This window comes from Amphiura filiformis, chromosome 1, assembly GCF_039555335.1.
Source record: "Amphiura filiformis chromosome 1, Afil_fr2py, whole genome shotgun sequence".
NCBI classification, from domain to species: Eukaryota; Metazoa; Echinodermata; class Ophiuroidea; order Amphilepidida; family Amphiuridae; genus Amphiura; species Amphiura filiformis.
In genome coordinates this window covers 40,044,158-40,068,581 of record NC_092628.1, presented here as the reverse complement: position 1 = coordinate 40,068,581, position 24,424 = coordinate 40,044,158, and the positions used below count along the sequence as shown (strand labels likewise).

The window sequence follows — 24,424 nt, the reverse complement described above, 5'->3', positions numbered from 1 at the left end:
AAGATAGCAGAGTACACGTATAAAACGTGACTTCTGGTTCCTATCTAGATAGATGTATTGTCTGAGGTCACTGCGAGATTTATTGATTATTAGATATTCTATCTTAAAATCACTACGGGTTGTGGATGTGTGGGGTTCTAAAGTCAAAATGCGGTCAATTGCTTTCACTTTTAATACATTCCAATGCAAAATGTTTGCGATTGATAAACTGAATATGATTTCTCATGGTTGATTGCATTTGAGTCAATTTGGACTACATGTACAATGGTGGCATATTTATCCATACAGAAAGTGTACAAATAACATCATAACCTTGCCTTTTCTACCCTCAAAATATCAAGCTTTGATCATTTAAAGTTGCATGCTTTTATCTAAAACCTTTTTGTATATTTTCTCATTTATTTCAGTTATTTGTTTGTGTGTTTATTATTTTTATTAATTTAATTTGCATTTCAATTTTCATTTTTACAGAGCAATTTTATGACTTTGTAACAAAGGGGTAATAGTACTAAAAATTAAATTTGAAGATTTAAACATTTTTGGTTTAAATTTTATGGCCAAGATTATGTGCTATTAGTATAATACAAAATTCAATGGCAATGAAGTATTTTATTAATTTTTGTTCTTTCTTCGACTTCTATTTTCCTTTAAAAATACACCAATCCTACTATTTTGCTTTATGGTTTTGACTCAGGAGCATTTCAAATTAATATCAACAAAATATTTCAATTTTCAAAATATTTCATCCCCATCATCTCGGCTAAATAATAAAGATGCCTTCAATCCTGATGATTTCCCAGCTAGCAAGCAAGCGTCAGTCCATCCCTATCTGCCATTCATTCAGCATTGTGTTTATTGCTCTTGGCTCCAATATGTCTTCTCTTTCATATGCCTCATCTCGTTTCCCATATGGATAAAATATGACTAGATATTTTAGATCAAAATACTTGCTTTTTTTACAGAATTGGTTCTCTGTGTGAACTTGCAAATAAACAAATACTTTGACATTGAAGATGAATTTTACTTGATATTATAAAACTTAAAAAGGCAATTTTGTTTAAATGAATTTTGTAATTAATGCGGTACCAGAATTAAAACCATGCAAGAACTGACCACACCCCCCTGAACTGACAAACATCCACTTCCACATTTCAATTTCCACCCAGATTTTATTTAGCACTGAACTACTTTTGGGCTTGGTTGTTTTAGTATTACTATCCAGAGAGGTTGCGTCAACAACGCCCTTTGGGTTGAATTCGCTCTCTGCGCTCACCAATTCTGTGAGGGCCACAGATTACAGCTAGATTTCACAATGATGCTTGTTATTACAAAATTGTAAATGGGGATTCATTATATTGTTTGTTACACTTTACAGAAGAGGAACAGAGCTCATATTTCAATGTTGTCACATTTCCTCCACAAAGACCTTTGGCACCAAGCACATCGATTTTAACAGAGATTGATCACACATGAACGAGCAATTTACATTGCAAATTTTGGTACTATTGGAGAATGGCTATAGAACGATTTCCAAAATAACACACGGTCAGTTGGCTCATTTCACAGGACACCTGCATGTGTACACAGATAAGTGAACTTTCCCCTCAGGGTATTGTATTGCATTTGCAAAGGTGCTTTCTCATACAACCAAAATTATCTCACATCTTCAGGCATTATTTTAGCCACTTTCTGTATTCACTATGGACCACAATGGCCTCATCCTAATGGCATAGTTCAATAGCCTCAATTAAACAATCATAGTACAAAATTTGACCTCAAGTTGCAGAGTATGAGTTTTTGTACCCAAATTTTCAATGGGAATTCAATGAATGTACAAATGTATTGGAGTAAAAAGAACTGTGTCCTGATAGATGCCCATGTTTTGGATCCTAGCGGCTGTGTTCATGATAATGATCTTTGAACTTTCAGATATGAGATCCAGAGCTTTTTCACACTACTCCCACACAGACAGGCCATTAGGTCAATTCTGGTATGCACATTATGTTTCTTTTCTCATTTTAATTCAGTGTCATCAAAATATTGCATTGCCATTTTACTCATCAATTTCATTCGTACTTCTTTATTACATTCAGTTTGTCTGAATCACTGCATCCAGGTGTCCCATCCCTGCATAGGCCAATTTATATGGCCCTACCTATTTTCACAACTTTATGAACCATTTGATTAATTTATACAATTTTGCTTTTCACAAATATGTGTGAATGAATTATTGTTTTCTTTAACTTTTCTTTATTTTATAGCATACTTTTACTGTTTTACAATGAAACTTGTTTTGCCATTCTGAAAGCACCAAACATTACCATACTGTAAATTTGACAAATTATTTTTTGCTTCATTGATAATTGTTTGCCGAGTTACCTTTTGTCAGTTGGTAGCTTCAGTTTAATTTTAAAGTGTGCTGGATGATAAAGGAATATTTTAAAACACACGCTGCTCTACCAGGTACTACAAAAACAACTGGATGCACATGGAGTGGGCCCTTTTACAATTGCGGCAACAAAGCGTGCAACCAGGTATAATACAGGTATTGTTATGGCCTGTTAATCGGTTGTTTTGATTGTCGGTTTCCAAGGCAACCATCGAAACTGTCTGAAGTAGAATTTGGATTACTTTGACTTTGAAAACATTGTGTGGGTTTTTCATTTTGCACTATTTTGATTATTAGCCGGAAATAATTTCCTTTTTTATTTTTGTGCGTTTAGTGATTTCACAACTACTTCCGAATTCAAAAGCCCACAAAAATTAACAAAAGGCTTCAATGTGTAGTTATTTGAAATTGCAAAACTGCTCAGAACCGTTAAAATTGTGAACAATTAAGACCGCAAAGTAAAATCAGAATAATTTTTAATATGCATTTTGAATGTTATGAATGCCAAATGAATCTGAAAATCAAATCAACTTTATACCATTTGACATTTAGATTGGCATTGAGATTTAAAAAAAAAGGCACATAGTTTTACGTACCAAAACTGAGAAATTTTTTTACGAATGAGAATTCTAGTCTTTGACCTCTCTCTAAACGAGTTAACTAAAGCTTGTGTGTGCAACCAAATTATTCTCTATGCAACATAATTTTAAGCCTGTCTACGCTCACAGCACACATGAAGTTGCGGCAGTTTTGATAGCTATACAAACTGTCCAACCGATTTCACATGTGATCTAACATCTGAGGTGTTCTACTTGTGAATCTAGTTTCAATGTTATTCTGTATTGCAAATCGCAACACCCACAGTTGATTTCATTTTATTTGTTTACTGTATAGGGAGTTATTTTCATGAGCATTTTATTTTCACGCTTTTCAAGGCTCATTTTAGAGTCACAAATTCAAAAGCCGGCAAAAATATTTTAGGACCATTTGGCTTTTAATGGGTAGCCCAATTAACTGCAAAAACAGTTGAAATTGATATTGCTAAAATATCCAATTTTGTGTACTACAACATAGACAGGGCATCTTTAATGTTAAACCATGAGTCCTATCGGGTGATTGGTTACAAGAAGACTTTTACGATTTATTGAGCCAATCAGCAACATGGTAAGAATACTGCCTTTAAGCTTTAAGGTTTAAGATGATCAACCCCATAAGTACTACCTACTGATTGGTTACAGGAAGACTATTACCATTTATTGAGCCAATCAGCAAAATGGTACGAATGATGGTAGGGCTGAAGAGGACTGAGCTTATTTATTTATAAGCTGTATTTTAATTGGCCACTCAGATGACTACATCATATAATCAACCAATCAGAACAGCTATAAGACAGGCATTTAGTTCTCAAGGGATTAAGATAGATGCATAGTCTGATGGTATTCACATTATAGTAATAATACAATATGTGCGCTCTCATTATGCTTGAACAGTAAACTAGAATATGAACATCACAAGAATATGTGACAGACATGAGCAGATGCGATTGCTCTAGAAAGCGAGCTGCATCTGGCTGCATATTAATGGAAACCATATGCAAACATAAAGTATTACCCATGTATCTTTTTCTTTGGGAATTCTTTTAACTAGGCCTATACAGGTCCATACCAAAAGAGAGATTTTTTGTAATGGCATCTAAAATATTGGAAAGCAATTTTTTAAACATCAAAGTCTATCAAAATGGAGGCGTTATCCTTTCTTCTCCCATTTTTCCCTCTTTTTGTTGTGCCTTGTCTATTGTAAGAGTATTTGGGAAAATAGTACAGCATGATTGTTTTAACATCACCTGACAACTTCACCTTTCACAACATCTCATTCTGCATCCTGTGACGTCACCCATCTTGAAGCAGTATAAGCTGTCTCTCAATATCATGTCCTCATTTATTTCATTACGAGACCTTGGCTCCGTAACAAGATCTTGTCAATTACTGTCAATGCATCACTGAATACCACACGACCACATGACAATCTTTCGTTTGCAAAAGATAATCGCATGTGTTGCTATTGACCTACCTTGCGTCTGAGGGTGCTGAAACTTGCACCCAAACTTTCACTTCAATTTTCAGACTACTTCGTTCATATACTAGAATCCTGAACTTTGCTCTATGTTAAAATGAAGGGGGAATAGATGTAATTTGCACACAAGAAGTGGTACATCCAGCAGTTGCAACTGCCACTTTTCCCTAAATTATGTCATAAAATGTCAAGCTTTTGAAGAGAGGCTTTTGAAATCGCTCATGTTTCCTCAATATTCCAGTGAACCATCTCAAGAGTAGACTTGTGAAATAACCATATCACACTTTTAAAACTTCCCTTACCTTCCCCCATCATCCCTTGGAAAGTGTGCATCATTACCATCCCAACATCTCTGGAGCAAAGTTTAAGATCCTCAGTTGATTATTTCCCTTCTTTGTCTTGTCTTGAATTGAAGAGGCTGATGTCTTGTTGACATTAAAAACATTTTGCAGAACTTTGTATCAAATTCAAATAGTGGATGTTGAACCAAAGTCAAAGTCATCTTGGCCACACACTCTTATTTCAATACATTACACAGTGAAACATGTCTTTATCACTCGCTTCAACTAAATCAAGACAAGACAGAGAATAATACTACCTTTTGTATTGCTTTTTACCTGGAATCTTAAGATGATTGTCCATATAAGACCTAGTGTGAGACGATGGTTGCCGTCGACGATATCGTGGGAACCCATGTTCTCCATATGCACCCGTTTCTCTTTGAGAAACTGCAGCGCTTTGTCGACATTTTCTAGGCAATGGATACGCATTTTGCCTTTGGTTGGTTTGGGCTGTGGATAAAATAGAGGGAAGAAAAAAAGGAGAGTCAAAATTAGTTCAGATATTGAAATAAACAGTATACATCTTTTTGAAGCATCAAATAAACACTGTAATACACAACCTTTCAAGTGAAATCTTTAGACTGAATCTAGGACGGTTACTACAATAATGTCTGTCGTATAAATACATATATATTCATTTAGAGAACAAACAAAAAGATCAATGAAGTGTTTATCAACTAGTTTCATGTTTAGCTGATCCCGTCCCTCTCCATCTGTAAGGAAACCAGATGTAGGTCAAAATAACATCTTTGTTTTTTAATCAAACTAGTGCACCTGCAGCTGTGAGAGCCCTGATGCTGTGAGAGCACTGGCATGATAGCGATACTGTTTGACCCCAGATGACCTTTGACCTCGGATGACCTCGGTGTAATTTTTTTCATGCTCCCCTCATACGAAGGATTCCACCTATCAAGATTAAGCCCAATAGGGCAAAGTTTAAATTTGGCCCCTACATGACCTTTGACCTCGGTTGACCTCAATTTGGTTTGGCGCATATATTCCCCTCGTATCAAGGATTCCACCCATCAAGTTTGAGCCCGATAGGACAAAGTTTGAAATCCATGACCTTTGACCTTTGACCTCGGATGACCTCCATATAATGTTTTTCATGCTCCCCTCATACGAAGGTTTCGACCCACCAAGTTTGAGCCTGATCGGACAAAGTTTGAAATTTGACCCCTCCATAATGACCTTTGACCTTGGTTGACCTCAATTTTATTTAGCGCATTATATTCCCTTCCTATCAAGGATTCCACCCACCAAGTTTGGGCCCGATCGGACAAAGTTTGAAATTTTGACCTTTGACCTTGACCTCCGATGACCTTGAAACTACCCGGTAAACAGCGCACGCCCGATACCCATCTATGTGTGAAATATCGAACGATGCGTCAAAGCACGGCGGAACGCATAGCCGGACAGACAGACAGACAGACGGACAGATAACGCTTATGATTATTATAGTATAGACTAGTTCACCCGTTGCTGTGAGAGTAACTGATGGCAATGCTATTTGACCCCTGATGACTTTTTGACACGTTCTCCTCATCTCGAGGATTCTTTCTACCACTTTCAAGCCCAGTTGGGCATACTGACCCCATATGACCTTTGCCCTCAAGTGACCTCGGTTTGAATTACTTTCACCAAGTTTTACCCGAAATCAGGCGAAGTTTAAAATGCAGCCCCTGGATGACATTTGACCTCGGATGACCTCGATTATATTTTTACGTGTTCCCCTCATATCAAGGATTCCACCCACCAAGTTTGAGCCCGATCGGACAAAGTTTGAAATTTGAACCCTCCGTAATGACCTTTGTTGATCTCGTGATTTTATTTCAGGTGATATATTCCCCTGGTATCAAGGATTCCACCCACCAAGTTTGAGCCCAATCGGACAAAGTTTGAAATTTGAACCCTCCGTAATGACCTTTGCCCTCGGTTGCCCTCGCATTTTATTTCGCGCATATATTCCCCTGGTATCAAGGATTCCACCTACCAAGTTTGAGCCCGACCGGACAAAGTTTGAAATTTGAACCCTCCGTGATGACCTTTGACCTTGGTTGACCTCTGATTTTATTTCGCGATATACTCCCCTGGTATCAAGGATTCCACCCACCAAGTTTGAGCCCGATTGGACAAAGTTTGAAATTTGAACCCTCCGTAATGACCTTTGACCTCGGTTGATCTCGCATTTTATTTCGGCGATATATTCCCCTGGTATCAAGGATTCCACCCACCAAGTTTGAGCCCGATCGGACAAAGTTTGAAATTTGAACCCTCCGTAATGACCTTTGACCTTGGTTGACCTCGGATTTTATTTCGCGCATACATTCCCCTCGTATCAAGGATTCCACCCACCAAGTTTGGGCCCGATCGGACAAAGTTTGAAATTTTGACCTTTGACCTTGACCTCCGGTGACCTTCAAAACCACCCGGTCAACATGCTTTTCCCGATACATATCCATATCCGAAATATCGGATCGATGCGTCAAGCGGCGTAAACGCATAGCCGGACAGACAGACAGACAGACTTCGCTGGTTATTTTAGTATAGTAGACTAGTGCACCTGCAGCTATAATGGCCCTTTAGCTATTATTGGGGTATGTGGGCGCTTATTGGGGTATATAGGCGCTCATTGGTGCATGGGCGCTTATTGGGGCATGGGCGCTTATTGGGGTATGGGCGCTTATTGGGGTGTGGGCACTTATTGGGGTATGGGCACTTATAGAATTCATTTCCAGCACGTTTGGGCCCGATCGGACAAAGTTTGAAATTTAAGATTCATTTGCAGCTCAATGCATTCTGGGTAGACATTACAGTGCATTTCAAATTGGGCAAACAGCCAAAAGCTGAATGAAACTTGTCCAGAGTTGCCCATTACACATCTTTGTATCCACTTGCTGCTGCTTTTGCTATCCAGTTGGGGTATTTTCCCCCCTAGATGACCTTTGACCTCGAGGGGGCCCTTTGAAAACCACCCGGTCAACTTGCTTTTCCTGTCACCTATCCATATCCGAAATTTCGGCTCGATACGTCGAAGCGCGGCGGAACGTTTTAGTATAGTAGATAGTAGCAACATAAATCAACATTTTTAACCCCGGTCCCTCCCTAATAAAACTATTCGTTCATAGGACTTCATGGATCTGGGTCGCTCCCTTACATTTAGATATCCGGAAGCTGACAACATGAACAAGGGAGCTTTTGGATAATGGAAGTTTTTTTTCCCTTTCCACCATGTACCACCTTAAAATTGCATATGCACAAATTCTGGCAAAGGTGACCCTTCTGCTCTATCATGACAAAATGTATGTGAAAATAAGTCGTACAGTAAACCAATTATGATTTCACACGCTTTCTTGTTTGTTCTTCCATAAATAATATAAATATTCTGGGACAACATTTTACTAAGACACATATTTGTTTTACACCATAAAATAAAGCACAGATGCTGTATTTCTCAAGGAGGAAGAGAGCCGTCAAAACATCCGATGCTTGCTTTAAGCTATCTTACATTCCATAACATTTCATCCCTTCCAGTGAAAATGTTTCATATATATTTTTTCAGGTGTTCTTTCATTTTTCTTTGGTTTTCAACTTCTCATGCACAAGTTATTTTCTTGAACAGAAGAGAAATAGTAGGAGGAATACTCGTTCCAATTATAGGCATGTCAAATGAACGGGCATTATTACGGAAAGCTTCTAGTTTATGAAAACACTGCAAACAAATTGGTATTGCAACGCGATACTGCTATGCCCACAATCCTACACAACATCCTATCTTCAATTTGCTCACAGATATCCAAGATGGCTGCCGTGCATGTTATGAGCATCTCTACCACGTCTAATATCAAGAACAGTCAGACATTCAGTCAGGTCATGCAAATTAATTACCAATTCAGTTCACGCAATAACCCTGTAGCTGTAGCAGACATTGTATTTTCACCTAAGCCTTTATTAGCTATCTAGGCTTGCCTCCTATTCTATTTCACCCCATGTAATAGCAAATTAGCTGCATTTTCCTACTATTGATTTCGTTAAAAATGAGCTCATTCTGTCAAATTTTTTAGGTCGTCATTTTCTTCTGGGCTATAGACGGAGGTATAAACTATGTAATCATGTTAGATGACTAACTTCTCACCCCGCCAAGGCAAGTAAACATATGTGTGAGAAACCTCTATTGACAATCACGCAGGTAATATTGAAGGACTTTTGTATTTAGCCTTTCTAATAGTCTATTTACACAAATGTTTTAAGAGTTGATCTTAAATTGTCTAATAGATTCAATATTGACAGTCACTAAACCAAGGCTAGGTATGTATATAAACATACCGATCATGTGATTGACGGAAATAGCTAATGCATCCATCCACCTTTGACAACATTTGATTGTCAACATGTAACTCAACTTTACTCAAAGTGACATCATTTCTTCAAATGAAATGAGTAGAAATATGACACTCCATAAACTATATAGACTTGATGACTTCCATAAGGCCTAAAAAAGAAAATTGTTTGATTGGCGTAACATAAAAAATAAATTAGGGTAGGTCGGTCCTGATTTTTAAAAAAATTTTTTGGGTTTTTTACCTTTTAAGCTGTAAATTTAGTTTGTGCGTTTGATAAAGGCTTTGGAACTTTTGTTGAATCTTTTTTTAATTTAGCTATTTTTTTTTTTTTTTTTTTTTTTTTAATTTTTTTTTTTTTTGCATGGTATTTGGAAAAAAAAAAGTCAGGGTCTGGCCTACTTTTAGGGTCGGTCGGGTTACGCCAATCAAACAATTATCTTTTTTAGGCCTAAGATGATTTTGACACAAATACCACTCATGACTTTGTGTAAGTCCATTGTAATTGAGTCACTTTTTGACTGAGTCATTACTGGACAGGGATCGGTTTACTTTGAAAAAATTGCTAAAACAGCAATTTTTAGCAAAAACATTATTTAGAGGATGTTCTTATGACATTACTATTAGCATGTTTACATTGTAGATAATTACTATACCAGATGAAATTTGTCCAAAATGGGAAGCCTTTTGTTCTGCTACACCAGGTAAATTGAATGCTGTTTGTTACTGGGTATGTATATATACTATAGGTATGTCAGGTACACTACAAATAGTGAAAGTCGAGTTACAAAGAATTAATCAACATAGCCATTCTGCATATTAAATCAAAATGACCTGCCCAAATTGAGTTAGTTGCCATAACACTCAGTGCATGGGAATTGGGTCACTCATCAATGAAGGATCTCAAAAAACCATAAGATAATATCTGAGTAGGGGATGCAAACTGGTCTCAAAGTTATCATCTGGATATGGATCTCCAGATGTAAAGTGACCAATGTGAGACTTGGTGCCTGAAATCAGTCCCATATGCAGGAGGGTGAGGCTGCACCCCCCCCCCCCAAAAAAATTGCAAAAACATGTTTACTTTTTTATGCTATTTTGGTGCAAAAGAGGTCCAGATTTTGGGAAGAAGGTCCACTTTTCACAAAATCAACCCCCCGATAAAAGTCTACATTTTCAAAATCCCCACCCCTACAAAAAATCCTACACACGGGCCTGCCAGAAACCAACATCACTTTTCATTTTCAAATTGAATAAGAAAGATTTTAAAGGTACCTTTTGGTAAACACCGCCCTCAATCTAAATTACATTGTCCAATTTCTCCCTGTCTGCCACAATTGATAAACTCCACCTACACCCACACATTCCAAAAGTCATTTCCACGAAATAAATAACCCCTAGATAATAATTCTAATTAGTATTACATTAAACAAAAAAAGATTTAAATTTAAGAAAAAAAAAAAAAAAGAAAAGAAAGATGCATAAATTGCCAGTCACATAATGTCACTGTTCTAGATGCTGATTTGAGTCCAAATAATTTAAGGGTTTAATAATTCTGATATTAATAGCGATCTAGCACTTACGTGCTCCATACGTTTACCATTAATTTTAGTAACACCGCATTTATCAAATCTGACATTAATGGATCAGTGCACAGACTTTTATTTCATTAAAAAAAGGGCGAGGTTTAATTATTGGCTGATGGCCTAGAAGTGAAATTAAAAATTATGTTGAGCTGAATATGCCTGTCACACAGAGACATGGCTCTTCCGGTAGTAGTAAGTATCATTATGTTTCCGGTTTTTAGCATACGTTATTAAGGTGGTTATGTGCATCATACATGTGGTGATATTTAAGGATTTTGTTTCATTGGTTGCAGTTAGTTTGTTCAAAACGTGACAAGGTTTTCCATAATATCTTAGTTCTCATTTGTTTGTTTGTTTGTTTAAACGGTCGCTCCATGTGGAGACATGCTTGGGTCCTGATGGGATTTGCTTCAGGAAGGACATGTTCCCTGGATTGCTGAATGCATCCATAGTGGTGATTAGAGGGGTGTTTCTTTGGAGGATTGTCCTACACTCTCCATTTCCAACAAAATGAACAACAAGACCGGATTAAGGTTTTCAAAAGGAATCAAAATTTGTCAAATTTGTGGACTATAACACAAAATATGTTATAATGTATTGTACACCATATTAAAATCTTTGAACTGCCTAATATTCTAAACATAAATTAAGCTGTTAATTTCTATATATAATTTATTATCATCCATTCCATCAACTGATATCCTGAGCCTGAAGACCTTTCACACAACAGCTTGGAACTGTAATAATGCCACTGACTGCAAACCACAAGTATCAAAAGTGCATCAAATTAAAACCTTGTACATGTATGATGAACTGGCTTGCAAAAAAATGTCGAATCCAGGAAACTCATTCCAGGGAAATTTCAGCCTTTTTGGAGGGAAATTGTTGCTTCCTCAAATAAAGAAATATATATAAATTGTGACCTTTTTTTTTTTTTGTTGCTTTTTGTAGAAATTTAAATTTTTTTCCTGCAGTAGTCGACTTCAAAAAACGCATACATCACCATTGTTTAGCATGTTCCATCAAGTCGCATATATTTTAGTTTCACAAAATCGTAATCTGCACTCTACTCCTCAACATCGATGTTACTATTTATAACTTGAGGCTTGGGGCCAAGACAACACTAATTGCTGCTCATGCTAAGCTCTTGCCATCTCTAAGACTCCAAGCATACAATGTACAGAATCCTACAAATATAATCTTGCTTCATTCTCACCACAAATTAGAAATTTATTAGCTATTTGCATGATTCATATTTTTGTTTCTCAGGGATTAGCTTGTAAGAGCATAAATTTATCAATTTTGGAATATGTTTTGCCTTTGTGGGGTTATTCATATTGTATGATAATGTTACAGCTTTCAAATTAGTGTACATACAAATGATACAATACATACACTTGGTTGTTTACAATATATGGTGGAACATACGTACACATAAAAGCAGTTGCTCATCTCAAGTTATAATTAGGGTTTCATTCATATATTTTCATGACTAAACGGTAGCTAATTCCCGAGGGGCCGCTTGCAGCCCGAGGGCATTCAGCCGTTTAGTCATGAAAATATATGATTGAACCCCCGGATTGAGCCCCGTTCATACATACATGTACCAGAACATTTTGCGATTCTTATTTCATTAAAATAAAAACAAAATATTACACGTAATATTAAAAAACATGATTTTCCTTATTTCCCCTACCCCGCGATCGCACATCTGGGGCCACCAGGCATTAGCGTTGTTTATGCCTGGCTCTCGACCAATCATGCAGGCTGTTACATAGCGCATATGTATGAATTGTTGTTTATAAATAATGTGTGCAGAAAACAACCCTTGATAGCAATGATAAAAATACTAGATTCAACTGATTTACGTTGAATGTTCCGGTTTTTAAATGACACCATTTAAATTTTGTTTCCTATTAACAAAATGCCTCAAAAGCCCCCTCCTGTGTTAAAAATAGTAAAATACCGTACTGTGTAAAAGTGGAAATTTTTGTGCTTCGTTTATTTTTGCGCTTCTCACGTTCCAAGTTGCTACCACAAACATTGCAACGTCGAATATATTCATTTTGTGTACGGGTCAATGTAAGAAAACCCAGTGCACGAAAAATTAATTGTGCGAAAATTTCTACTTTTACAGTTCTACTGTAGTAAATATGCTTTTAAGAAAAATATTTCTATATTTTCCTCACTTGCAAAAGATGCAGCAAGTTTCATGTAAAATATTGCAATTTTCTCAAAAACTATTGATGGATATTTGTTTGTCTGCTGTCTATAAGGATATTAATTTTCCTACCCTGCTTGCAACCGTGAAAAAACGATTGACAAGTTTTAACTAGTTTCAGAAAATCGCTGCTGAAAAAACCTAGATCATTTTACATTCATATGAAGAAACTGAACTTTGCCTGAACTGTGTTCTATGGGAAAAGAATTAGGTAACAGCAGATCTATTATTATGCACACTGAATATCAGCGTTATCTTAAGAGCAACCATCCGAGATGACGCTTTTAACATGTGGATCTGTACATCATGCACCAATTGCTATCAATCGTTTTGAAAAATAAAGTTGCAAGGAGTGACATCAATTTTTTGGTTTGGTGGGTATGCTACATGTACATGTATGCTCCCTGGAATTCAGAGATTGTGGGTCTTTGGGAGCTGACAGTGTATTCTGTAAAAGGGTCTTTCTGAGCTGTGAACGGTCAAAATCAAGGGTCTTTCTTGGCTTTCTGGCTGAAAATCATCTGAAAAAATGTCAGAAATATGCAGGAATGGGTCTTTTAGAGTTGAAATTGTCACAATAAGGGGTCTTTCAGTGCTCTATTTTAGTCAAATTGAGGGGTTGCACGGTCCAAAAACAGAGGTCTTTTCCGAGGAGCATACCCGTATGGTCATTTGTGTTAAGTGCACACCAAATTCAACGACCTCAAATAATACTCCCAAGTTCTTAGGGAGTAAGTGCACTTTAGTGCAGACAGGTTTTTTTTTTCAACTTGAATTCAACTTGAAAGAAGGCTTGGAGTAAAAATTCAACATCATCCATGGTTATATTTCTTTTGATATTGCCTAGGTGAAAAGATGTTGCCCTCCCTGTGGAGTTGCTTTTGATACCAGCGCATCAGTTCAACCATCGGTTCAACCAGACATTCATCCGCCTACATTTTGTGCAAATTTAGTAATGCTTGCATAATTTGTTGAATACGTGCAGACATGGATTTGTCTAGGGTACCTGAGAAAAATAGAGCTGCTTGTAAAATGCTTGCAAGATTTGAATTTTGTTGATTTTTTTGGTAAAACAACTTCCTCCATAACAGAGTGAAAAGAAATCTGTGCGTGTTGTTATCCTGAAATGGTTATTTACTTGCAGAATGTTCAACAAAATTCAGCTAGGAATCTATTGATCAGGTCGTGAAAGTGTGCATTAGCGTAACGTCACATAAATTTGCTAGCAGGAATGCTGGTTCATATTATGTTATTTTTAGGCTTACCACTTACAAAAACATATTTGCCAGGCATGCAGTGTACTTTTATGTTCACTCCGCCATATGTAACATGTACTATTAAATTCAATTATATATCTAATGTAGGACCTTGCTAACCCAAGTGTTCTCTGATCTGAATACAAACAGATATTATGTGACCCACAACCTTTAAATATCCCGAGATGTGCACTTTTACCAATACACCGATTGTGCAGATAGAATTAAAGGGAACATACCTATTTTTATCTTTTGTACCTTGGATTTTGTGCTTTGTATTGTAAGGAGGAGTTGAGGATGGTTGATCACCTTCAAGTAAACAGAAACGTACTCCCGAACGTCTCAAAGGAAGAAACGAGCAGACTATAATTTAGTATATAAATTTTGTGCAGCAAAAAACCTTCAGGACAAAAACCTTCAGAATTTGATAGCAACAAAACTTATCATTTTTCATAGAAAATAAGTAATTACTCTATATGCAAAATTTGACAGCACTTGCACTTGACCTGCAAATTTCTGTGGTGCATGTTGCTATGAGATACCAGTATACATTTTTTTGTACACTGCCCATTTAGACCTAAGATGGTAACCAGAACCAAATTTGCTGGCCTTTCCTGGAATTTCTAGCCTTTCTTGGACTTTTGCAGGAACAAAGCTGGATTATCCTTTGATATCTTTGCAAACATATCATTTTGATGCCGTACTCCTCCCAAGATTTATAGCATTCCCCTTTTTAGGACTTTAAGTAAAAACTTTTTAATTTAAATAACCTACACAGGATTTCTACTTTCATCCCCATCATCTCCCTCATCACAGAGTAGTTGCAATGATAGATATTGGGGCACTTTTGAAGTTGGGGGTGGGAGACTGAATCCTTTTCTCTCCTGAATCTGTCCTTTTTCAATCCCATAATCAAATCACTGAATATAAGTCAATCCTTTTTATACACAAATCCTTATCCAAACCCGTCTTAGTCAAATGCCTCTTTTGAAATATTAAACAACCAATTGAAGTGTATACAATATCAATTTACATTCAAAGTTGATTCAAGCCAATATATCCACAATCCCACATGACCAAATCAGAAAAAACAATAACCGATTCAAGTTTGGAAAATCCTGCTATAACTCGCTATATTTACCAAAGGTTCAATATGTGTACACTGCAATGTAAATTGTATTATCAAAGAAGTCTGAATAAGCGCTGTGCTATTTTGTCGCTATGGTACGACACAAATGCTGAATGAATTATTTGCATATTATGCTTGCCAAGCACTCGTCATTATCTCCAACCTGACCCCTCTGTGTCTATAAACTTATCAAACTTATCGAATGACTAGGTGCAATTGAATTTTGCATGTAGTTATCCAATTGAACATGAACTTGAGAGTATGCCAACAAAACTGATAATATCAATACTCTTTTCCCGCTTTTTTTTTCTCAACTCATGTTCAATGTCTGGTTCAATGTAACAATATGTAATCTCCTGAATGTGCACTGACAGCAAGAAATTGATTAATAACGTGTTGCCTGTCATATCAAACAAGTTGATTTTACACGCACCATTCAGTCTGGTTTCATTCTCACTCAACTTTTTGTCTTTTTTTTTTCAAAAATTAAACATCAATTTTTAAATCACTCTGACTCTTTAAAAAATCTTATTGTATCGTGTACTACACCAGGCACAAAAAGAAACTCGTCAGTTATATTCATCCTTGCTGTTCAATAACTTGATAATTTTGGATTATTCTGAAATATACATTTTGTTAATTGGACTTTTCTTTCTCATTTGACACCCTGTTCGTGAACATTGAGCAAGAATTGACCAAGATATGCGCCTCCAAACTCTCAAACCCCAAAATGAAAAGTTGCCATTTTAACAATTCAATTGTGCCTGTTACACTGTGTGCTTTATTGATTGGCGTGTGGTGCTTGTGTGCAATACAACAATGCGTTCCCATTGAAAATCGTTGAAAATGCAACTTTTGATTTTGGGGTTTGAGGCTTTGAGGCGCATATCTTGGTCAATTCTTGTTCGCTTTTCACGAACAGGGTGTCAAATGAGAAAGCAAAGTCCAATTAACAAAATGTATATTTCAGAATAATCCAAAATTATCAAGTTATTGAACAGCAAGGATGAATATAACTGACGCAGTTTCTTTTTTGTGCCTGGTGTATATTACAGTATTCACTCTAATGCCCCTGATGTTTCGTGATTTTCCAAATTTTAGGGAAGTGTTAATTAGGTTCATTTGGACGCCCTGTTTTCAATTTGGACACCCTAAAATTCTGATTTTTACAATGGAATGAATAGGAAGTGGACACCCTGATTTTGTAGAATAACGTATTTTTGACCAACACCTCTGGCTAATGCCTTGGCTGCGATGCTCCACAAACAATAAAGAATTTCCACAAAAATACTTTAAGCCCACTGTTGATAACAATGGCCGCACAGTGCATGCATCATAAAATCAGTGATCGCATGTTCGAAAATACGGATACTGCATTGTATTTTGACAGCATTTACGGAACAGTTTGATTGAAAATATGGCAGGAGGCATTTGTTAAATGGGAGTTTTAATTTGACAGAACATGGTATCCCAAACATATTTTCATCCCACTATCCTAATGAATTACAGCTATCATCAAACTCCCCAACTTGTGAATATTTAACTTTCACTATTTCCAGATTATATCACTAACATGTAAGTGCATTCATCCATGCACATGTAGCTACAATTATTTTGCACTTCATAAACCTAACTAACTAGGACACTCATTAATCTTGGGACTCGTGAATTTTTAATGAATTTTATCAGCAGAGGGAGAGCCAAGCCTAGCAGTCGTCTTCAGCGCTTAACCCCTGCTATTAATATCACTCCACGAGTGAGAAGCTATTCATCCAACCAAACTATTTGCGATGGTACGTAGTTACACGAGCCATCCTCCATAGACATATTAATCAGTTCTGACCCTTCCAATTGAAACCGTAATTATGTTTCAAAACACAATTAACTTATAAAAAAACAAAAACCTTCATTAATCCCAACACTGATGATTTTTAGATTTGTGCGCATATTATTGATTGAGTGACCTGCATAACAATTAGCAATTCCGTTGCTTTCCCATTTTTTCCATCGGCTCCTGCAGTGTCAACGTCATTTCACAATATGGTGGTGGCAGATGAGACCGTGCTATATTTGACGAGGTACGGTTATTAAAAATGTCTATATTTTAATGCAATTATGACCCGGGTTGAAGGGTCTTCAAAATGCAAATGGGTGATGGTAACGAGCCAAGAAATCCCTTGGGCAGATAATGGGATACATATTTTCAAAATAAATTGGTGTCCTGGTTTTTAGCTGTGAAAACTGAAGGCGTGGTAGTAAACATAGCACTTTGCTGCTAGGTTTTGAATGGATGGATATAATTTTGGAATTGGTAATTACTTATTAATATATTTTATTTTCAACTCTATGAGATGAATTAGATTACCTGTGCTTGATCATCATCATTATATGCAATTACCATAGTTTTTAGGGCAAAGTCTTGCACAAAGAGAAATCAATCTGAATCCGTTGTAGGTGAATTTTCGGTAAAAGTGGGAAAACCTGATTACCAGAATTGATGCGTTTTGAATTGTCTGATCACCTATTTTGTGTGGGAAATTGACAGAAACATCTGACTCATGGAGATATAAATATTTAAAAGGTATTTTAAAATGGCAAACCTCATAAATTCATCAAAGTATACTGCCTCTGATAGAACAAGTGCTGAACATTTTGCTATTTGTATTTGCAAACAAATTTTATTGAGAAAAAGGTTTTTGTAAATTGTATTGAAAATACTGAATGGAGGAACACTTAAATGCGTCTTTTTTTGTTTTGGTCCACATCAAGTGGACATCTTTTCTGGAGTGTATTCTTGCTATGTGTATATTGATTGGAACATCTGATGTAATATTTTTCTTTCTTTCTTTGCCTGTCTATCTTTCTGTCTGTGTGTCTTTCTGCCTGTCTTTCTTTCTGTCTGTCTGTCTGTCTTTACACTGCTCTTCTAAGTCTGCTAAATTCTCCTGAATCCTGATGCTAATCTCTGTCATATATAGGAATAAAACCTACATGTTTTTACGATGTAAAGCCTCCATCACTGTTAAATTTATGCTAACACAATTCTTGCCTAACAGAATCCTTGCTCTTGCTGAAATAACCACACCTGCCTCCATCATCTCATCACCAACATCATTATCTGTATCAATTACTGGTAGGTATACAATATGATACTAATATTAGCCCCATGACACTGCCAATTTATCCATTAATGAGCCTAACACTGAGTAGTAGCCTGCCAAGAATGTACTCCAAACACTTTCAACATCAACATAACATGTCCCACACATTAAATTCCTCATCGATTTGTCACTCGCACGCTCTATCCTGAGAGCTCACTCCAACTCCAACCTGACAGTTAACACGCTGAATTTACATTCCAAATTCTCCTCAAAGAAGACTCATCTATGATGCCCTACTGCAGCTCCGGGACTGCAGCTTTTCAGCTATGCACCTCTCAACAGCCAAATTATATCATGGAAGGCCATATTATGGATTCATGAATTGTTCTGGCTCTAAGCTGTGCCCTAACGCATGTGTTCTCAATAGGTGACCCACAGGCCTATCTGGCCCACTGACCAGTGTGGTTGGCCCTTGCGCAGCTCTGGAATGCACAGGCTACATAGCAAAACAAGGCACGTCTATTTTGGCCCTCAAACATGGATCTTTGACATCGTTTGGCCCTCCATGTCCCCTACTCCTGTGAACAAATAGAATTGAGAACCCCTACCCTGATATTTTGATCTGTAAACAACATTAACATCTGACCAACATGTAAACAAGCAAAGTTGTCAATACAAATAGACACACTCCAACACAATCCTACCTATATGACCTATCCCATGACACTAAGCAACCTAATGTAGATCCGCTGCAATGAATGATGCCGACACCCAGCAGGTGTATCCAGGATGAGAATCAACAGTGTAAAGGGATAGCAACTTGAGAGTCTGTAAAAGTGTGCCATCATTGCAGCATTTGAAAATTGTTTGTATTGATTGGGAGGGGTACAGAAATAGTTGCCCACAAATGATATTTTCCATTTCATCATTTTCAAATTACTTTTGCTTGTACATAATATATAAATGTCTTCACAACCAAGGACCAACATATTTATCAAATTGCTTATCATTGTATGTTCAAAAGAGACAACTCCGATCTTGCGATGATTATCTTCATCTTCACTATCCTATGACTAGAGTCTTAGCTGGTGATAGAACTTTTACAGTTTTTGCATCAAAAGAGTGGAATAAGCTACCTGTCTATATTAGACAATCTTCATCTACAAATATATTCAAAAAAGCAGAAAAACTTATTTGTTCCCTTAACATGTTCAATATTGGTATTGTAATTTGTATTTTAAGATGCACCTTCATTTGTAGTTAAGTTGTAGTATTAAGGTATTTTGTAAGCGCTCTGACTAGGAAATTGTGCAAATGCTCTTTGTATTGTATTTTATTGTATTGTATTATATTAGCGTGGAATTGGAAAGCATGTACAAAATCTCTTTACACACACTAATGTCAGCAAAATTAAACCCAATTCAGCCAATTTCAGCCAGCTACAAAAGCCTCAAAACTGACAGTTGGAAAGTAACTGATGGCAACTCGCACACTTATGACCTTCTTGCCTGCACATCACCATGTGACTGATCATCCGAGCATAAACATTAGACTTGCATGCACATTATAATTATCCCGAGCCGATTTCTCTCTCTATCCTCTCCATGAACATCTTGATTGTCGTAGCATAGGCGTGTCGTGTTCAGCATAATATGCAGGTTAGCACCGAATTACTTATTAACCTATAATGCTGGCTGGGTGAATTCAGACCTATTAGCATACAGATAAACACTGTGCTGCTTTATTTATGCATCTCAATTTCTGTGGGGCAATAATCAATTTGGTAGTGGAGTGTTTGTTTGTCTGTTTGTTTGAATGAAGATGCGTTTTAATTAAAAATATTTACAGCTTTCTCAAAAAATATTATTATCCATATTTTCCTGAACATATTCGAAATTCAAATACCCTATTAACCCCCATCTAAATGGTTTATAATATTCCTTTTCCCAGATAAGTATTTTGTAAGCGGCTGCGGTGATGCTGACTGGCAGCTCATGCAATGTCATGCAATCTGCCAATAGTCTGCAATTTAGCACTGAGACATCCCATGTTGGCTACACTGACAGCACTAATACCACTGATCAAAGGAATTTTGAAAAGCCCTTAATATTTATTAGCTAAAATTTCTACCAAAATTGCACTTTTGGGTCCTGAACTTCCCGAGATATCTATTTGAATTCGAACAATACTTCTGTTGATCATATCTCAAAGGTTTTTAGCAACAAACTCTCATTTTGCTTGATTTTACACTCAGCTTCAATGTGTGTTAAAGTCATACCACTAGCTCAGCTTACCTACCACGAAAGTTAGGTCAAGGCAAAGGCAAAGGCAAAACATTTTTAGATATCGAGAATTCTAAATGTAATGGTCCAAATATGCATTGGGTTAATATTACAGTAAACTTCACTTATATCTTCTACCATTTCCGGACTCCAGGTTTTGAGAGTCAACTGCTAGCCCTGGGTCTGGGTCAAAGACGCTTTCCAGCGATAGGATTGGTCCATTTTACTCTCACAAAACTAACATCATGTTAGGTGAGGTAACAACACTATAACCTGAATCAGTGCAATAGGTGGGGATGTTTAGTACTTTTTATTTCACTGTGCCCAAAAATAAACCCAGCTTGCACACCTTATTTTTGGTATGTACATATATCACACATCTAATACGCACAAGTTTTGGCTGTTGCGTTGATGTTAATACCTTTTTAGTTTGCGCTGTTATGAGGCCCACATATTTTGCAACATATAGTGTCAGCAGCTAACACCTATACACGTATGTCTGTTATGTCTGTCAAGTCTCAGATCTTTATTTCAGCTAAGTCTTTGTCAGAAGTGTCCGCAACTCGGATGTATAGAGGAGTCCAATTAAAGCAGAATCATCACTTCCAGCTTATAATACAAGTCCTCACTCTGGTTCGCATCCAGTTTTTTTCACAAGACTACAACTTACACCAATACCTACCAATTTTTCTCCCGAGAGAACTTCAAGTAATTTGATTAACATGCGTCCATCTCGGAGGTCTGTGTAGAGATCCAGGATATGGCAGGATACTCTTTGGAGGTGGGAGTTGACCCATTTGCAGAATGTTTTCTTCTGTACAAGTTCACGCTCATCTGGGAAGAATAAAACATGGCGGGAGAGAAAAAGGAAAAGAAAATGTTAGATTACTTAGATTGTAATATTACTTCTAAGCAGAACAAAAATTTCTGTTGATTCCGATTTTGTGTTTGCAAATTATGCATAATTTATTAATTATGTGTATAGTATAACCAATTAACCATACCGTGGAAACTTAGCATGCTGCCCATGGGGATCGACGCTAAGTCAGGTACCACGTGAGCAAACTCAAAAATAGCGCAAATAGCGCGAGCGTACACAAAAGAAACTTTGCGCGATGTCGCCAGGTCTGAACGCTGTACTGGCGTCATCTGAATTCGAGTACGCGTAGAGGGCACAGGCATGGAAAATTCCAATCTGTTTACTTATTAATCTGAGAGTAGGGCCTATAACACTTCTCCATACATGTAGATCACCATGTTGTAATTTCATTAACAGAAATACAAATTCAACAATATTTTTGCCAAGAGAATGAATCTGCAAGAAATAGTTTGCAGATAAACATTATGTAGCCAGAGGTTTCCAGTAATATGAAAACTTTTTTCGACAAAAGTGGGAGATTAGACTGTCGATCACGAAATGCCTCTTTTATATAGTTTCTTGTTACATTCATTATGTTGTTGATGTAGATGCAAATATTAAGCACAAGAACATGTATACCCACAAATTTCTAGAATATTAGCTTGCCAATATTTTAAAATGAATGTAACTTGTTTACCACAGATTCTGTTACTGCGTACACCACAGCCTTCAGGCAATTTATATAGCAAAATAATTAAATCGATTCAGGAGCGTCTCTCTTCCCCTCGTCTAATATCAAAGTTGGACATGTCACAGATCTCAAAGGAAAAGTTACCGCACCAGGAGATTACACAATATTTCATCAAAACTCAATTGAAAATCATACATTATGGAAGATGCACCGATTATTCATGATACTGTCTAGCTACTTCATGTACAATATCAAGGCCAGTTAAATATTATAGAGAAGTGAGCTTATGAAAAGGGAAATCCAAATGTTTGTCACTACTTTTGATCTGAAGTGATCATTAGTTTCGATTACATATGTTCTGAGCAATTAATTAATTAATTGGCTTGTTATGGATAGTGTTAATTATTATCTCTTGGATAGTCAATAGCTACCTAGTGTTTTGGAATTAAAAAGGTATTCAGCAGTATTTAATCAAGACTTAAATAAAGTATGACTCTGTCTCTGCTACCAACACACAAAGTCAAGATTAAATTTGATAGCTCTAAATAATACTTTGAACCTAACAAATCACATTTTGTAATTAGAAAATTAATTTAATTAACAACTTCCTTAAATGATCTACCATCTATGTAATAAAAATCTTGTTCATAGTTATTGACTTGCAGAGTTATAGATTAGAAAAGGTGAAATTATACATATTGAAGATCAGTGCAGCTTCTCATGAGTGCAATTTGATGCATTATATTGCAATATAATTTGTTTCACTTTTTCATACTGAATATTGATTGTTTTGACAGCACCCAGGACAGCAACCCTCAAATAGGCAAGAGAAACAAAGAGATCACAGACTAAATCTGAAATATAAATTTACATTTTTATATGCATTTTTATTTATATTCATTTCATAAAGTTCAAAACACTTATTTTAGCCATTTTTGTACAAAATAATCCCACACTGGCAGTCTGTATTACAACTTAGTTTTGCAATTACATGTATTTGAGTCACTTACAAATCACAAATTAAAGCACAAAACTTTCATGAAATTTTTCTCTGATAAATTAGAGGGCATATTTCTTATTTTTGATAAAGTTCCCAGACTGTTACTTCAATGCAATAAGCAGGACTTGTTTATTTGTTTGTTCGTTTTGGGGCGTGTTCTTCCCCAGCTACACTATGTAAAAATTGTTATCTTTTAGCAGTTTATAAATGTAGACCCTAGCTCACAAACTTGACCAAAATAAAGCATTTTTTCCTCTCAAAATACAGGCTGGACATGGAATACAGAGACAGAGAGATAACAGCATATTTTCCAGGGCAGGGCAGGTCAGCACAGCATGGCTTGATAGCCATCAGCGATGAGCTACAGCGATTAGCAAACTCATTATCATAACATGCACCAAATGCACTTTCACTAGTGAGTGTTAGAAATGCGATTAGCAATTATTTACTAATTTGACTGGTAACATGCTGCATTTATATTCACAGAGATACCAGCATATATTTCATTGGTTTCTGGGATACTCTAGGAATACCTTTAGAAGATTATTTATTTTAATAGCTAAATTCTAATTAGCAAGTATCCATACTTCTATCCACTAGTCTGTCAATTAAACTAAAATTAGAAAATCATCCATTTTAAAACTATGTTTTAAATACTAATGGCATATAAAATTATTATTACTTATCACATTGCCTGTTTAAAAAAATTGAGACTGTTTTTGGAGAAACCAGAGCTGAAGCTTGACTGCCAGTTACAACAGCCACTGCACATTATGTCATACCTATTGATTACTAAGGAAACAAAATTCCAACATATTTAACTTTTCCACAATTTTTCTTGGAGACAAAGCATCTACCATATTGTTTGCAATAAATGCTCCCATTTCATTTGCCAAACGTGTGTGGGGGGGGGTAGAATAAATGCTATCAGAACCATATCCTTATGACAAAAAGTTCTACCAATTTGTTACATTATACCTCTGCCATTTGTTGCTCAAATTTATCAAAAAATGTGGCAATACAGGACCCTGCAGCTGCACGATCCCAATCGGAACACGACAGATAAGCAACGCAACATAAACACACAATGTCCATTGGTCTGTTTACATTGATGACATTTATCAATGACCAAACTGATTAGATGTCGGAGTGCCTC

The 24,424-nt window shown here is 36.4% G+C and overlaps 1 protein-coding gene across 1 annotated transcript in view; it reads right to left on the bottom strand.

Moving 5' to 3' along the window:
* The window catches only part of LOC140146931 (spectrin beta chain, non-erythrocytic 1-like), a 103,830-nt gene that overhangs the window by 51,313 nt on the left and 28,093 nt on the right, over positions 1 to 24,424 (bottom strand). The window contains 2 exon segments of the mRNA XM_072168783.1: positions 5,080 to 5,253; positions 21,401 to 21,552. Of these exon segments, the coding sequence (XP_072024884.1) occupies positions 5,080 to 5,253; positions 21,401 to 21,552 (326 nt within the window).